Source organism: Mauremys mutica, chromosome 2 (assembly GCF_020497125.1).
Source record: "Mauremys mutica isolate MM-2020 ecotype Southern chromosome 2, ASM2049712v1, whole genome shotgun sequence".
Lineage (NCBI taxonomy): Eukaryota > Metazoa > Chordata > Testudines > Geoemydidae > Mauremys > Mauremys mutica.
Window position 1 is genome coordinate 136922852 of NC_059073.1, and position 17407 is coordinate 136940258.

The window sequence follows — 17407 nt, forward strand, 5'->3', positions numbered from 1 at the left end:
GATGACATGGGTCGGGGTGTGAAAAAGCCATACCCTCGAGTTACACCGACCTCTTGGAGAGGTGGATTAATGACAGCGATGGGAGCGGTTTCCCCATCACTGTAGTAACCCGGCTCCCTAAGAGGCAGCAGCTAGATAAACGGAGGAATTCTTCCGTCAACCTAACGCCATCTGCCCCATGGTTAGGTCAGTATAGCCACATCCTAAGTTCCCTCTAAGTTGTGCGACCGCCTATTGAGCCCCAGCCAGGGAAAAGGAGCCCCTCCCATGGCCTGGCCCAGCCACGTCGGAGCTGCTGCAACTGGGGAGAGGTGCACCTCTCCCCCAGCCCCGAGCTGCTGTGGCAAAAGGGGGCAGAGGGGAGTTCTCTCTCCCCACCGCAGCCCCTGGGCAGCCTGCAGCCCAAATCCCTCATCCCCGGCCCCACCCCAGAGCCCACACCCCAACCCTGTGCCCCAGCCCTGAGCCCCCTCCTGCACGCCAAACCCCTCATCCCTGGCCCTGAGCCTGTACCCCCAGTCAGAGCCCTCATCCCCCCAACCCTCGGCCCCAGCCCTGAGCCCCCTCCTGCACCCCTCATCCCTGGCCCCACCCCAGAGCCTGCACCCCCAGCCAGAGTCCTCCCCCTTCCCCCCCCGAACCCCAACCCTCTGCCCCAGCCCTGAGCCCCCTCCCACACTCCGAACCCCTTGGCCCCACCCCCACCACATGAATTTTGTTGTGTGCACTAATATGGAGGTGCTGTGTCACACAGGGTCATGACACACATCACCTCCATATTGGTGCACACAACAAAATTCATCCCGCCCATGGACATAAAAAATTAGAGGAAACACTGGCCACATCTCTCAGAAGTGTGGATTTTTTACATCCCTGAGAGATGGAGCTTTGCTTCTGTAAGTTCCCTGTGTAGACAGGTCTTCTGTTCCTCTTCCACACACATTCTCACTCGTTTTCTCTCCTCCTTTTCCTTGCCCTGTTTTATTCTCTCTCTGACTGGCTTTAGCCTACCTAGCAGCCTGTGGGCACCATGGAATTTGCTCCCTGTTGAGTTGCTTCTGAGAAGAGGCAAGAAATATAGATGCCAAAGCACAGGGCATAGGATGGGCCAATGCTGTGTCTGCAATACACTTTGGGCCTGATCCTGCTCCCGTTAAAGTTGCTGGGGAAACTGCTGTTGCCCCAGTATCGGGTGCACTGGCGTATCAGAATGTGGGGGTGTTCATCTCTTTGGTTTGGGCCCTGGGGGAGGCCCTCCAGGAAAGCTAAGTGCAGGAGCCTTGCCCTCCGGGATGGTGTGTCTGTGGGGAAGATCCTGTCTTCTTCCTGGAGAGCAGTTGGATTAGATGGTATGCCGTCCGCCTTGCTGATGGGGAGTGAAGCTGCTTCCCTGACCCGCTCCTGTTTGTGGGATGAGCTCAGAGCAGAGGTGGGATAATGCCCTCAGACCACAGCCTGGCCCATGAGCAATCCCTCTCCACTCTCCCTTCAGGGCACTCCTCCGGTGGTTTCGGTCTCCGGTGACGACAAAAGCTTGCCCCACCCCCCCGGGAGGTTCTCCCAGCATGTCTTGGCTGCCCTGCTTGCTGGTGGCTGGCTTTCATGACAGATCCGCACCCTTGTTTACATTTTGGTGTATTTTCACGTTTGGTTGTGAAATGGCGAAGGGCCATGGGGAGCTGCCCTGTTCTGTACAGCTGCTGCTGGCTGGTCAGGATTATGCATCGGGTCACTCCAAAGGCACATACTTCATGTAAGCAGCGTCGCAGATGAAACTAGAATGCAGGACCCCCTCTGCTCTCACCACTAGACACCACTCCCCTCACAGAGATAGGGTTAGAACCCAGGAGTCCTAGCTCCAAACCCCCTCTGCTCTAACCATTAGACCACATTCCCCTAACAAGACTCACCCTAATTGGGAGATCGCACAACCCCACCCCAGCCCTGCTGCTCCCACTGCACCCCAGGTCTCAGTCTCTGACTGGCAGATGAGTTAGCTGCCCCTGTCCCCCCACCAGCTGCATGCAATCCTGTTCTTCCGTCGGTTCGGGCTTCCGGCCTGTTTGACTCACTTTCCTTCACATATACAAGGAGCACTTTAATTACAGGGGCGTGTGAGCTGTTTTTAGCAGCTTGCCCCTTTTTTTCCCTAGAACAGAGCTGAGCTATGCCACTCTTCCTGGGGCGTGGTGTGTGACACCCACACACGGTCCCAGGGGAGGAAGCAAGCCCATGTATTAGAGAGTTCCGAACCAGCTGCCTTGATGTGGTCCCCACAAGCCAGGCCAGACTCGCCCCCCCAAGCTGCGCTCAGCTAGGAGTGCTGCTGCTGCCCATTACACTCCTCCTGCTTCGATTTCAGCCCCCTCCCCTCAGCACCTTTCCCCACACACTTGTGATTGTTACCCGGGATGTCTGATTTAAAGCTATGTGTTTCTTATGGTCTCCTGTCGGCCTGGCCCAAAGCAGTGCAGCTCCTCCAGAATTGTCCCCATCCTGCCCCCTGAGCTGCTGCCCCAGCAGGGCCGGCTCCAGGCACCAGCCCAGCAAGCAGCTGCTTGGGGCAGCCAACGGTGAGGGGCAGCATGTCCGGGTCTTCAGCGGCAGGTCCCTCACTCCCTCTCGGAGCAAAGAACCAGCCGCCGAATTGCCGCCGAAGACTGAAGTGGTGGCGGTAGAACTGCAGATTGCGGTCACGGCTTTTTTGCTGCTTGGGGAGGTAAAAACCCTGGAGCCGGCCCTGTGCCCCAGCTCCATCAAGGGGCTGGTGTCAAAGCAAACTTCCCTCTGGTTGATAACCGATGATACTGCTGACCGTAGCAATGCCATGGCTGGTACTAATGCTACCGATAACTGATGATACTGCTGACCATAGCAATGCTAATAGGATGTATAGCACTACGGTGCTATAATATTAATACTGCTATTCATAGAATCATAGAATATTAGGGTTGGAAGAGATCTCAGGTGGTCATCTAGTCCAACCCCCTGCTCAAAGCAGGACCAACACCCACTAAATCATCCCAGCCAGGGCTTTGTTAAGTTGGGCCTTAAAAATCTCTAAGGATGGAGATTCCACCACCTCCCTAGGTAACCCATCCCAGTGCTTCATCGCCATCCTAGTGAAATAATATTTCCTAATATTCAACCTAGACCTCCCCCACTATAACTTGAGACCATTGCTCCTTGTTCGGTCATCTGCCACCACTGAGAACAGCCGAGCTCCATCCTCTTTGGAACCCCACTTCAGGTAATTGAAGGCTGCTATCAAATCCCCCCCACCCTTCTCTTCTGGAGACTAAATAACCCCAGTTCCCTCAGCCTCTCCTTGTAAGTCATGTGCCCCTGATCATTTTTGTTGCCCTCCACTGGACTCTCTCCAATTTGTCCACATCCCTTCTGTAGTGGGGGGGACCAAAACTAGATGCAATACTCCAGATGTGGCCTCACCAGTGCCGAATAGAAGGGAATAATCACTTCCCTCGATCTGCTGGCAATGCTCCTACTAATACAGCCCAATATGCCGTTAGCCTTCTTGGCAACAAGGGTGCACTGCTGACTCATATCCAGCTTCTTGTCCACTGTAATCTCCGGGTCCTTTTCTGCAGAACTGCTGCTTAGCCAGTTCTGTGACTACTACTGATAAGTTGCAACACTACTGAGAATAGTTGTAGAAAAACAACTACCAAATGCTCCTGCTAGTACTAATAATACAAATGTAATAATACTACTTAACATTTCTAAGATAGTTTTCAATACTATTGATAGGAGTATTAATGCTGCTATTACCACTTCTAATCCTAGCTCTAATATGCAATGCTACTTGTAATACTGCACTACTAATAGTACTATAGTAACAGTGCTAGTGTGGTTTCCCTGCAGCCTTTGGGGCCATTACTGTATGTTCCTGTGATATGAGTTCTGCTCCTCTCGCCTTCCTCGGTGCTTTTCCTTCCCATCTGCTTCTCCATCTACCTTTTCTCTTCCACCCACTTGGTCCTAAAATCTCCCACAATGAAGCTGCACTGTCTCCTGAGCGGGCGATTGGTGTACTTCTCCCCCCTTCACTCCGCCAGTCATTCCAGGAAATAATTGGGCTGAATTTTTGTGGCACCTTCTTTGACTGTGTGGCCAGTCGGGGTCTGGGCCATGTTCGTCTCTGGGATAACTCCATTGACTCCCGCCTCTCTCCAAGCACAGTGAGCGGGGTTTGCTGTGACCGCATACAGCTTAGACATGAGCGGACCTGGACTCTGGCATGCCCACCGAGCCTCACTTAGGCTCTCAGACTGGGCCTGGGTGTGCTACCGAGGCAGCATGCTCAGAGAGGAGGGCAGGAGCCTTCCCTGCTCTGCAGCCAGTTTGGGCAGCAGGAGAGCCCTGCATGGAGCCCATGAAATGTGAATTTCTGCTGCAGGTGCCGCTTTGCTATGGAGGCCCTAGGGGAGCTGAGTAGCTGGTGTCATCCATTCCCCTCACCCATCTCTGCTCTTGTTCCAGGGGGGTTTTCCTTGACACCATCAAGCCCAAATACAATGTGAACGGGGTGGTGCCCCACATCGGCCAGCGGACTCGGCTGAGCAAAGGGGACATAGACCAGGCACGCAAGCTTTACAGATGTCCAGGTAAGAGCCACTGGCTACTCAGTATCCAAGGTGGGGGTAGGGTAGGTGCAGAACATACATCTGCCTTCTGGGATCAAGGGGAAAAGGGCAACATAGAAACTAGCTACACTAGCCTGACCTGATACAGTATTATTATTACTGGTATTACAGTAGCATCCAATATCCCAGTTGAGTTTGGGGCGCTGTTGTGCTAGGTGCTGTACATACACATAAGTCAGGGACTGCCCTGAAAAGCTTGCAGTCTAAATAGAGGAGGCAGACAAAGAGTAGGAAAATGGGGGATTATCTCCATTTTACAGAGGGGAAACTGAGGAACAGCGAGATCACCCAGGGAGTCCATTGCAGAGGCAGAAATTGAACATTAGACCCCAGGAAATCTTAACCACATAACCCTTCCAGTTGAAATTGTTCAAATTTTGAAATTTCCACCAAAAAAATCAGAATTTCAAATTTTCGACCAAAAAAATTGACAATTTTTTTCACCAATTCTCCCTGGTTTTCAATCAACCATGGAGTGACTAATTTTTTACCTTTAAAAAATTTTTTTTGACATAACTTCAAAGAAAAATAAATAATAAAACCAGGGAAATAAATAAATAGCGAGCGAGAGAGAAATTTAAAAAAAAAACAAAGCCCAGCTCAAATACACACTGCTGTGACTGCAATCAGAATGTGGCACCATTCTTTATAGATCTGTAGTGTATTTTATTCTAGCTGAGCCACACACCTATTTTGTTTGGCTCTTAGCTGCATGAATGTAAAATCTTTGCTAAGGACGACTCAGAAAGGAGGTTAGAGGGCAGAGAATGAGTCAGTGACCCGTAGGGAGTTCCACTGGGAATGGAATCACAGCCTCCGATTTGGTAACACCAGCTGGAGTAAACTGAGCCTGATGTCCCAACCCCTCCCTTGTATGTTATGTCCCCCGGGTTCTGACGACATGCTCTGATCTGACCGCTTCCCACTGCTTTATGAATGGAAATAGCATGACATAACCCAGGCCTGAGAGCCCAGTCTGGACCGACAGCTCCCATCTTCACCAAGGCTTTGGAGACCGTCCAGCCATCCCCGGCTCTGGTGCCAGCAATTAAACAGATGTCAGGAAGGAAGGCAGGGACAAGTAGTCAAGAGAAGAGCCGGGAGTGTGTGAAACTTCTGGTTCCCATTTGACTCCTGAGTCCTTGTCAGGCCTGGAGATCCCAGACAACCGGCCTCACTCACCCTCTGTGTTCACAGAGAGGTCAAAGGCTTGTAAACAGACTGGGCTTGTTTTTCCACCAAGGAGTTCAGTGATGGCAGTGGGAATGTTTCTGAAGGGAATGATGAGTCAATGCCAGGGAATAGGGGGTGGTGCAGCAGAGGGGGAGCTCGAGGGTGTAGAGAGCACGGGGCTCAGATAGCAGGGTCAGGATTGAGGTGCATTGACGGAGGTGGGGTGGGTAGCCCAGAGCTGGAATAGCAACAGGTGCAGTGGGACAGGATTGAGGTTCTCCGGCAGAGTTGTGTGTGGGGAACTTGCATCCCACTCTCATTTTGCCTGGCTCTAATTGGTGCTGATCACTTCTGGGACCACTCCATTTCCCCTAAATACTGTCAAAACAGAATGAAAATAAAGATGATAAAAATCTGCTGAGTTTCCTGAGCCCTAGATGGGCCATTTCTGCTGCTTTCTCTGGAGCCCACCTAAGAGAGGTCAGCAAGCTTTGTTATAAACCTTCCCCCTTGTGCCTTGCGGGTTGCTGCAAGCAGAGGATGTTACGAAGAACCAAAGCAACTGTCAGGCAAACAGAATGGGGCTCTGGAGTGCCACCCACGAAAAATAGCCATGGAGACACACGCCTTGTGACAGTTGCCTCACCAGCTTCCCCCACTTCCAGCTGACAGGGTGTTGATGGAGAAGACAGGCTGGCCAACAGCTGTCAGTCTCCTGTCTTCCCTGGGGCTTCCTGCAGGCATCAGAGCGAGTATCTTCCAGCTGGTTTTCCTGATGTGCATGGTGTGACCACGTGGCCCATCTGGCTGTGGAGGCGACGGGGTCAGTAATGGTAATATTGTTTTGCAATGTCAGTGAGAATGAGTCGATTTTGCTGACACCGTTGAATCTCCTAACAAGTTCTAGTTGGCTGCCTCATTGCACTCGGTGCTGTACATACACATAATAAGAGATGGCCTCTGCCTCAAAGTGCTCACAGTGTAAATGGACAAGACAGACAAAAGAACAACTGAGATCCCCATTGTATAGATGGGGAACCGAGGCACAGAGAGGGAAAGTCAGCGGAGTTACTCCCAGTGCAGCCTGAGATCTGAACCTGGCCCTGTGAGCCAAAGAACAGTGCTGTGTAGGAGCCGGGGCACCTGGATTCTATTCCTGCCTCTGTCACTGACTGGGCTCGAGCAAGTCATTCCACTTATCTGTGCCTCAGTTTCCCCATCTATGAAATGAGGGTAATACCACGCTCTTTGGGCCAGAGGGGAGTGGAGTGCAAGGTTGAATTCATCAATGTGTGCGAAGTGCTTTAGGATCCTCAGGTGAAGGTGCTAGAAATGGGTAATGTATTTACAGGGCATCTATGGTAGATGCTATGGTGACCGAGGCATTACAAATGTGTGTGATATCTAAGTACACTACAGATAACAGACTGAGATCCAGAAATCTAGATGGACCCTGACTCAGGACAGGAGCAGACCCTGCAGAAATCCCTGCTGCTTAGAGATAATTTTTACAGTGGCATAACATGAGACGTGCCTTATTTTAGCTTCTTTATAATGGAGAAGGAAGCCTGAAAGGAGGTTTGTTTTTGTTTTTTGTTTTGTTGATTAATCACATAAGTAAGGAGGAGTGACATCTCTTCTTCTGTTTGTTTGTCTCTTTGTTTTAAATCGAAATTCGGGTCCGCTCTCAAGTGGAAGGCTCTATGGAGGACTGGAGAACTAGGGAGAACTATGACTCATAGACTCATAGACTTTAAGGTCAGAAGGGACCACTATGATCTTCTAGTCTGGCCTCCTGCACATTGACATCACATAGGCGAGGAGAGCACAAGTTGGGCAATTGTGTGGAGAAGGGATTTTTAGTCAAAGACCTTAGAACTTTTTGTGCCAAATTGTCTCCATTGGCTTTGCAGGAGTTTTGTCCTTTTACATGGATTTTTTACCCTTTGTTTATCATTAGTTCCTGTTTAACTCCAGTGACTAATTGGCCTCTTGGAGAAGGAAGTCTTTGTTAAACATATAACAACTTTGCCTGGCCCTTGCAGTGGGAACACCCAAGAGACCTTCTAGAGGTTCTCCAGCAAACTCAGGGCAGAAAAGAGTGGAAATTGCTGATATTTCTAAGGTTAGAAACCAAGCAGGGAAAATCATTATTAAAGAGAGTCCAAGCCTCCTTTTTCCACAGGAGGGACAGGCTCACACCCCAATTCTGAAATTATCTTTTACATTACACCTTTAATCTGGCTCCATCAACACAGTCCCCAGTGCTGGCTCCACACTCAGGAAGGCGGGGAAGGATGTATTGGCCCGTGGACAGCAGTACTGAAACGTCGCTGAGCTTCGTCACAGCCAACTAGATCATGTGGCTTCCAGATGGTAGTGCTGGGCTAGCTCCAGATAGTGCTAAGTAGTAAACCTGTCCTGGGCCAAGCTGGCTGGCTGGCCACAGCATGGCGTGGCAGGGTGTGTGTGGGGGAGATTCCTGCCCTGATGAGGCGGGGCTGCCACGGGGGCATAAGTGCAGATGCAGCTCCTGGAAAGCCTTAATTGGCACTTGGATGCAGCTCGCCCCTGGCTGGGTTTGAGGGTCTGGCTTGGTGGCTATTGGAGCTGAAAGGCAGGGGAAATTGTATATAGGAGAACGTTCAATCCATGGTTCTCTGCTGGAAAGGCTGAGACTTCAGTGAGGGGGCTGGGGGCCGACACAAAAACTCTTGTAAGGTTTAATTTTCCATCTTAAAGTTGGGACTTCAGTTGCTGTGGCAACATGGCACCAGGTTGGGTTTCCATGGCTACTTGGGAGCTTCAGTCCAGGCTATTGATTTGATTGGGGGGGTGAGGGGGATGCATCTTAAAAAGGCCAGTGCTGCTATTTGGGTGACAAGAAGCAAAGCCCAGAGACAAAAGACGGAGATTTCCCTTGGAGCAACACCGCCAGAGGGATTGGGGCTGTGTGTTAAACATCAGGTTTGGAAGTGCTAACTTCTGCAGGAATGCAGGGCCAACTCCCAGCCAAGATGATTCAGCCTGGGTAAGGGGGATAAATTGTCCCCTTTGCGATGTGCTTCCTGGGGTGGGGGTGGGGATCTTTTTTGGGATGGGATCTTTGAAAGCCGCTGGTTGTTGAACCTGATCCAAACATCCTTGAACTTTACATTTAGATCTTGCAGCAACCAGGGCCGGCTCCAGGGTTTTTGCCACCCCAAGCAGCAAAAAAAACCCAAAAAAACCGCTGTGATCAGCGGCAGCTCCACCGCGCCACTTTCTTCTTTGGTGGCAATTTGGCGGCGGGTCCTTCCCTCCAAGAGGGACTGAGGGACCTGCTGCCGAATTGCCACCGAAGAGCCCGACATGCCGCCCCTTCCCCTTGGCCGCCCCAAGCACCTGCTTGCTGAGCGGGTGCCTGGAGCCGGCCCTGGCAGCAGCCTCCCTCTGGATGGGACGCTGGAGTCCGTGAGAGCTACCAAGGGACAGAGCATGCACTCTGGCAGTCCAGAGAGGCAAGCCTGGCCCAATTCTCTGTCTGTACAGTAACTGGGAGCACGTTGTGCTGTGCTGTATGGTCCTGTGGGAGTCCTTCCCAGGGCTGCAGAGTGCACCCTCTCCTTGTCCCCAGGACAGCTCCCCAGCACACCTTCAGCACTTTAGTGGTCCGTTGAGCCATTTCCTATGGGCACTTGCCTCCCTTGATCTGTGCTCCCTCGGAATGGGGCTCCGGGTCTAAAGGCACCTCCAGTCCCATTCCAGCATCGGAAGCCCAGACTTTTCAGAGCTGCTGGGCCCACAGAAGGAGGTTGGAGTCCCCGGAACAGCAGTGCAAGAGCAAAGAGCTTTGGGGTATACCTGGCGCATGTGTGAGGTTCACCTGGTTTTGCATCAGGACTGGTCAGAATGCGGGGAGTTCAAGCAGGCCCTGGGGTTTCTAAGGTTCCCTACAGCTTTAGTTCCCCACCACTACCCCAATCCATGTAATCCTTCCCAAGAAACAGCCCCACACTCAACCCTGCGACCATCCCCCAGTCGCACCGAGCTATTATTCAGGAGCTCTTCCTGCACCTAGACTCTAGCTCCTGCCTTCATCCCACTGCTGCTCTTCCTCCCTGATACAAACCTAGCAGCTGTGGACACTTCATTCCACCTGCTGCTGCTAGTGGTACCCAGCCCTCCCCATAGGTGCTGGAACGAGGGGCGCTGGGGGGTGCTGCCTCACCCCTTGACTTGAAGTGGATTCCATCATATACCGGGTTTACAGTTTGATTCAATGTCTCTCGGCACTATACAAATTGTTCTGGCGCCCCTGCCCACCCGGCCATACAGCTCCTCCTGTCACAAACCCTTTCAGAAGCCTTGGCTCATCGTGCACCTTGAGAATACATACCTGTAACACGTCCCCGTGTGTCTCCACTACAGCCAGGAGAGACACTAAAGTCAGCCAGCCCAGATACTTTCTGCTCACGCTTGCAGAGCTGGCAGGGGGAGGGTTGCAGATGGAAAACTCAAGGCACCGCTTTGGGGAGGGCAGGGAGTGGTTAGCGACACATTAACCCTCGTAACAGGGGGAGCAAGTAGCTTGGATCCAGAGTTTGATCTCTGGGCAGGTCTACACTATGGGGGAAAATCGATATAAGATACGCAACTTCAGCTACGTGAATAACGTAGCTGAAGTCGAAGTATCTTATATCGAATTACTTACCGTCCTCACGGCGCGGGATCAACATCCGCGGCTCCCCATATCGATTCTGCTACCGCCGTTTGCATTGGTGGAGTTACGGAGTCGACATGAGCGCGTTCGGGGATCGATATATCGCGTCTAGATGAGACGATATCGATCCCCGAGAAATCGATTGCTACCCGCCGATACGGCAGGTAGTGAAGACGTACCCTCTGATATGTTGTCTGTCCAGGGTCTTCCTACCCTTGTGCTGGACTTGGGGGAAGACTGGAATAAAATTATTTCATCTCTCCGATTTGGATGTTTCTTACCCCTGATCCATCTGCCTCTCTCACTCCCTGCCCTGGCAGATTTATGGGGGCGTGGGAGGCAGTACAGGGGCATTTGTTCCTTCTGACCCAACCTGCTGTTGAAAGGGGGATCTGCTCTGGGGCTGCTTGTGAGGGACACGATGATTTGGCTGGGTGCTGGGGTGGCTTTGCTGAGGGGTTTTTAACCCTCTGCCCTTTCCTGTTTTGTTCCCAGTCTGTGGAGAGACCCTCCAGGACAGTCAGGGGAATTTCTCCTCCCCAGAGTTCCCCAATGGATACCCTGCACATGTGCACTGCGTCTGGAGGATATCAGTCACCCCGGGAGAAAAGGTACCAGAGCCCACCCCAAAGTGCCTGGGGTAGGGTGCACGGTTGCAAAGGGCTAGGGGTGAAGGGATTAAATGAGGGAAATCCAGGTGTTGAGTGGTGCTTTTCTTTCTTGTTCCTCCCTCTTCGTGGTCCCCTTTTCCTTTCTCTGTCTCTCCCCCCCTTGCTCTCCTTCCTCTTTCTTCCCCATTTTTCCCTTCCAGCCTTTCACACTCTGTCTGTCCCTTTTCCCTTCTCCCCACTTTATCTTCTTCTCAGTAGCCCCCCCTGGTGGAGCACTGGATGTAACGCCATACAAATCGTCACCTCTCCTTCCACTCCTTTGTGCCCCTTGTGTGGTGGTTCCTTCTGCTATACACACACACACACACACACACACACACACACACACACACACACACACACACACACACACACACACACACACACACACACACACACACACACACACTCCTTCCAGCACGCAATGTGGAGTTTGCTTTCTTATCGCAGTGCCCCCACTCTGGCTGGGATCCCACGTTCTGGGAACTGTCTTGACAGCCGCAGCTATTTAACTGCCCGTTCCCCAAGCTCCACTGCGCGGCTCCGCATTACCTTGGATCCACTGGAAGGGTCTCGATATGGAGCACAGGGCAGAGATCAGAAACGGGCGTGGGAACCGCTCCTTTGCTGCGCCCCATTGGAATGTTACCCCCTCCTCCCGTCTCATGCTTTCAGGGTCACCAGGCTCTGATCAGTTAGGGATGGGAAAGGCCAGGAGAGCATGCGCCTTCAACAGGGGGGTTGGGACTATCCTCCCCTTCCCATGCTGCCAATAGGAGGGGATCCCAGCTAGATCCTGGCTTGGAGGCGGGGGGTCAGGGAACGGAAAAGGTGTGAATCACTGCATTAGAGCCATCAGAGCCATTCACTCTTTGGGGCAGGGACTGTCACTTTGTTCTGTGTCTGTACAGCGCCTGGCACCATGGGGTCCTGGTCGATGGCTGGGGCTCTCAGGTGTAATCGGAATACAAAGAGATAATGATCATTAGAGCACTGAGCCCATCCCCCTGCAAGGAAAGGGTACAGGCCCCAGAGCCGGGCCATCACACTGATGTTCTGCTTTGCCTTTGGCTGTGCCTGCCTGTGTGGGAGGGGCAGTGGGAAGGTCAGTAGCCAGCAGCTGGTGCCTCCTGGGAGTCCGAGTGCTCCTCCCCAGAGTGGGGGTCACCGGAGAACAGGGGCGGTTTGGGCCAGGACCCAGCCTGCTACTTGGGTCACAAGCAGTGGAGACCTTACCCTTCAAACAGCCTGGTTCTCCCCTTTACCCTCAGGCCTGTGTAGCCGGGAGCGGTGGTTCAACCCTCCCATTCCGCCCTGCTGTGCTGCCCACTAATGGGATGGCCAGATGTTCATGCCAGCTGGGGATGGAAAAGGCCTTGTGGGCCATCCCCAGTGGGGGTTAGCACTGAGGCGGGGGCTATTCCCTGGGGCTCTGGCCAGCCCATTGGAAATGTCCCAAGTACAGGGGGGCTCCCAGCACTTGCCTGGAGAGGGACTCGGAAAGATCTCTCCTTTGGGAAGCTTTTTCCTCCGATGATCTGCCTGAAGGCCCAATCCAGAGCCTGCTGAAGTCACTGGGAAGGCTCCCAACGAGTTCAAGGAGTGTTGGATCAAGTTCTAACTGCTCCTCTTGTTCAACTTTACCCCATTCCTCTTAGTCAGACCACGCTAAAGTTCCTCATCCCCGCACTCCGGCCTTGCTGTTTTCTTCCCGTGAATCGTGTCAGCAGACGGCTCTCTTGGCTTTCCATAGTTAGCAGCTAGCCCAGCTAAGCAGCTCTACGTATTTAGTGCGTCTGGCTACCATATCTCAATGCAAGCACCTATCCATCCCTGAGCCCTTCAAGACTTTGGAGAAGGACCCAGATCTGACAATGCCCACACTTGGGTTGAGTTGTGATCTGGAGCCAGGCTCTGCAATCTAGGCCCATTTCTAGCTGGAGGAGTTAATCAGCAGAGCTTTATGCAAAGTCACGATTCCTGAGTTGAGGTTTCATTACAGACTCATAGCTTGGGCCAGGTTCACATGAACCTAGGGCCGGTGCTTTGCTTTTCTGACACCCTGGGATGCTTGCAGTTCCCACCTCAAAATCAAATGAAACTCTGCTGTTTCAGCGGGACTTCCCTTCGAGTTTCTGCCATTTATTCCACCCTGAAGTTCAAAGCTAAGCCCAGGGTGCACGGCCTCCTGCGAACACTTCCCTGTGTTAACTGACACCTTTCCTCAGCCAGCGGTTGCAGCGCCCAATGATACTTGCCTGGGGTGATCACAATAACGGATGGGCCTTGGGCTAGCTGCAGTGCAAACGCTCTGCTTTCAGAAGTTTGGGCCTGTGACTAGTGATCCTGGGATACCTCACTTGTTAGCTTCCCAACTTGAAGTGCCTGAATGGGCCGTGGTTTTCAGGCAATGCTGAGCATCCCCCTCTGCAAGTCAGGCCCCCTGTAGGGTGTCTAGTCACTTCTGGAAATGTGTAGGCCTTTGATCAAAGTGGCATCTGGACACGGTGGCTACCGGAGCCCTATAGATACCTGAGGTGGATGAAAGAACTTTAGTTGAGTAGAGGATGAGATTAGTGGAAAGCCAAGTGGAAAGCCCTACTGCTGCTTTTGGGTTCACGCACCCACCCCTGAATCCTGTTGGAGGAAGATGACTGGAATGGCATAATGATCTCCTGGATGGATTTGAACCTGGGAGCTTCAGTACTGCAGCACAGACTAATACCACATCAGCTAAAGGAGTAACTCTGTGAGCTGGCACCAGTAGTAGGCTATTATCCTGTCATGGACTAGCCATCAGAGGGGGAAAAGGCACTCACTTGGCCTGTGTGTTACCATAGGGTCCCTCCATGGGGGGAGTTTCATCTCTGCTTGTTTTCCCTCTCAGATCATCCTGAACTTCACGTCCCTGGATCTGTACCGAAGCCGGCTGTGCTGGTATGATTACGTGGAGGTGAGAGACGGATTCTGGAGAAAGGCCGCACAGCGAGGTAACCAACAAGAATCTTGGGCGGGCAGGCCAAGCTACGCTGTGCTGCTGGACGTCAGTCCCTCTAATGACCCTTTCCTCCACCATTAACTCCCAGCTCCAGTGATGCTCTGCCTCCCCGCATTCCCCGCCTTCTCTGCTTTATTTGCTTTTGGCAAGGAACTTTCCGCAGCGATGCTGACCGATCCACATGCTGTCAGCCAGAGTAGGCAGAATAACCAGTGTCTTGACCCTGGTTTTCCTCTCACTCACCCGGTTTAAATGGGGTTAATCCCAATTGATATGAGTGTGAGATCAGAAACTCACCCACAGAATCATAGGGACATAACGCTGGCAGGGACATAAGAACAGCCACACTCGGCCAGACCAAAAGTCCATCTAGCCCAGTGACTTGTCTTCTGACAGGGCCAATGCCAGGTGCCCCAGAGGGAATCAACAGAACAAACATCAAGTGATCCATCCCCTGTCACTCATTCCCAGCTTCTGGCAAACAGAGGCTAGGGACACCATCCCTGCCCATCCTGGCTAATAGTCATTGATGGACCTATCCTCCATGAACTTATCTAGTTCTTTTTTGAACCTTATTGTAGTCTTGGCCTTCACAACATCCTCTGGCAAGGAGTTCCACAGGTTGACTGTGTGTTGTGTGACAAAATACTTCATTTTGTTGATTTTAAACCTGCTGCCTATTAAACATCAAGGAATCTTCTAGTCTAGTGTTTCATAAACGACTGGTCTGGGGACCGGCATCAGTCCCTGAGATCTCCCTGACACAGTTTAGGAAGGCAGCAAGCTGGTCCCTGGTATCAAAAAGGTTGAGAAACACTAACTAGTCCATCCCCCAGTGCCGAGGCAGGATTAAGTCTACCTAGATCACCCCAGACAGGTGTTTGTCTAGCCTGTTCTTATAAACATCTAATGATGGCGATTCACTCCCCCGTGTTCACCCACATCTTCCAAGTGCTTTGCAAATGAAGCTAGTGCAACTCTATCGACCTCAGTGGAGTGACCCGTGCATGTGTGAGCGCTGCATGTGACTATTAGCAGATTAACCTAATTCGCATGGCCCATCTGGCAGGCAAGCGAGTCAGTCACCCCATTTTGGGAAACAGAGACACAGATAGATATGATGGGCCAGATTTTCCAAAGATCTCAGCCCTCCCTCAGCGAAACTCCTTTGGAAAATCTGGCCCTCGAAGACTCACCAAGGGTCACACAGCAAGTCAATGCTGGGAACAGAACCCAGGAATTACTTGATTGCTAGTCCCCGGCTCAACCACTAGCTCACGTTGCCTTTTAAAAATGGCTGATTCAGACTTATGGCTGCACAAGCCTTTTTCAACCTACTAACACAGGGGTCAGCAGAATTCCTTACCCAGGAACAAAAGGGGAAGACCTTTCTGGTAACTTGCTCTAGCCCCAGAACTTGGTCTCTATGACAATGATGACATAAATGTTCCCCAGTATTCCACATCCTTACATTCTGGGCCACTTCACCCCCTCCTGGAAACATCAGATGTTTGTGCAATTGCCACAGAATGGCCATTTTCACATCCAAAACTGGCCACGTTCCAGTGCCAATCAGGTATTGTTGGGAAGTGATGTTGCCTTGCCAAATGTTTTGCTCCACAACTGCAGTGCAGGGAGCAGAGGGCGTGAGCCGCTGCCAGCTGGCAGTAAATGCCATTGAGAGATACCCAATAAAGCACGTGTCCTTCTCCAGGTAGGTTCTGCGGTAATAAGCTCCCCGAGCCCATCATCTCCACCGACAGCCGCCTCTGGATTGAGTTCCGCAGCAGCAGCAACTGGGTCGGCAAAGGGTTCTTCGCTGTCTACGAAGGTACCGGGTTTTACCCCTGGGACTGGCTAAGTCGCTCATGTTGGTGCAGGGAGGGAGGTGACTCCAGGGGGGAGAGATTCCACCCAGTATCTCAAGGGTTACTTTTCTTTGGGGAGGGCTGATTAGGATTGTCAGTGCTAAGCCTTCTCCTGGGAATGGGCTGGTTGGTCCCAGGCCCTCCAGATAACTTTCTCCCCAAGGGCCACCCCAGAATGCTAGGGCTAGCCCTGGAAGCAGCACCACCTCTCCTCCAGGCAAGCGTCACCCTGCTGTGCACTGGCTGGGCCACTGCTTACAGCCAGGCTGGCGTTACCTTCTCTTGCAGCCATCTGCGGGGGAGAAATGAAGAAGGATAATGGCCACATCCAGTCTCCGAATTACCCGGATGAATACCGCCCCAACAAAGTGTGCACCTGGAAGATCACGATCTCTGAGGGCTTCCATGTGGGGCTCACCTTCCAGTCATTCGAGGTATGGGCAGCACGAGTGTCCAGCCCGCACTGTGAGTGCGTGCAGGGCAATGGGGACAGGCCATGGAACCTTAACGCTCACTGTGGCCCAGATCCTGAGACATGCTGAGCCTCTGGGACTCTCTCTGGCCCTGTTAAGGCTGGCAGGAGCCCAACACCTCTTGGGATTTCACCCAATACTTCCCTAGAGCCTTTTGCCTGAAGATTCCAAAGCGCCTCTGTCAAGGTTCCTCCCCCACTCTGAACTTTAGGGTACAGATGTGGGGACCTGCATGGACACTTCTAAGCTTAATTACTAGCTTAGATCTGGTAACACTGCCACCATCCAGAAATTTCAGTGTCTGGATCGCTTTCTGTCCCCCCAAAACCTTCCCCTCCCTGGGCAGCCTTGAGAGGCTTTTTCACCAAGTTCCGGGTGAACACCGATCCAACCCTTTGGATCTTAACACAAGGAGAATTTAACCATCCCCTCTCCCTTCCCCCACCAATTCTTGGTGAGTCCAGATCCAATCCCCTTGGATCTTAACACAAGGAAAAATCAATCAGGTTCTTAAAAAGAAAGCTTTTAATTAAAGAAAGAAAGGTAAAAATTATCTCTGTAAAATCAGGATGGAAAATACTTTACAGGGTAATCAGATTCATATAGCCCAGAGGAACCCCCTCTAGCCTTAGGTTCAAAGTTACAGCAAACAGAGGTAAAATCCTCTCAGCAAAAAGGAACATTTACAAGTTGAGAAAACAAAAATAAGACTAACACACCTTGCCTGGCTGTTACTTACAAGTCTGAAACATGAGAGACTGATTCAGAAAGATTTGGAGAGCCTGGATTGATGTCTGGTCCCTCTTACTCCCAAGAGCGAACAACCCCCAAACAAAGAGCACAAACAAAAGACTTCCCTCCACCAAGATTTGAAAGTAT

At 51.9% G+C, this 17407-nt stretch overlaps 1 protein-coding gene across 5 annotated transcripts in view; it reads left to right on the plus strand.

Annotated features, from left to right (window-relative positions):
- The window catches only part of BMP1 (bone morphogenetic protein 1), an 89009-nt gene that overhangs the window by 54716 nt on the left and 16886 nt on the right, over window positions 1–17407 (plus strand). For all 5 annotated transcript variants that reach the window (XM_045005568.1, XM_045005569.1, XM_045005566.1 and 2 more), the window contains exons 7-11: window positions 4501–4625; window positions 11035–11150; window positions 14077–14179; window positions 15902–16018; window positions 16344–16489. In XM_045005568.1, coding sequence (XP_044861503.1) covers window positions 4501–4625; window positions 11035–11150; window positions 14077–14179; window positions 15902–16018; window positions 16344–16489 — 607 coding nt within the window. The remainder of the gene's footprint in view (window positions 1–4500; window positions 4626–11034; window positions 11151–14076; window positions 14180–15901; window positions 16019–16343; window positions 16490–17407) is intronic.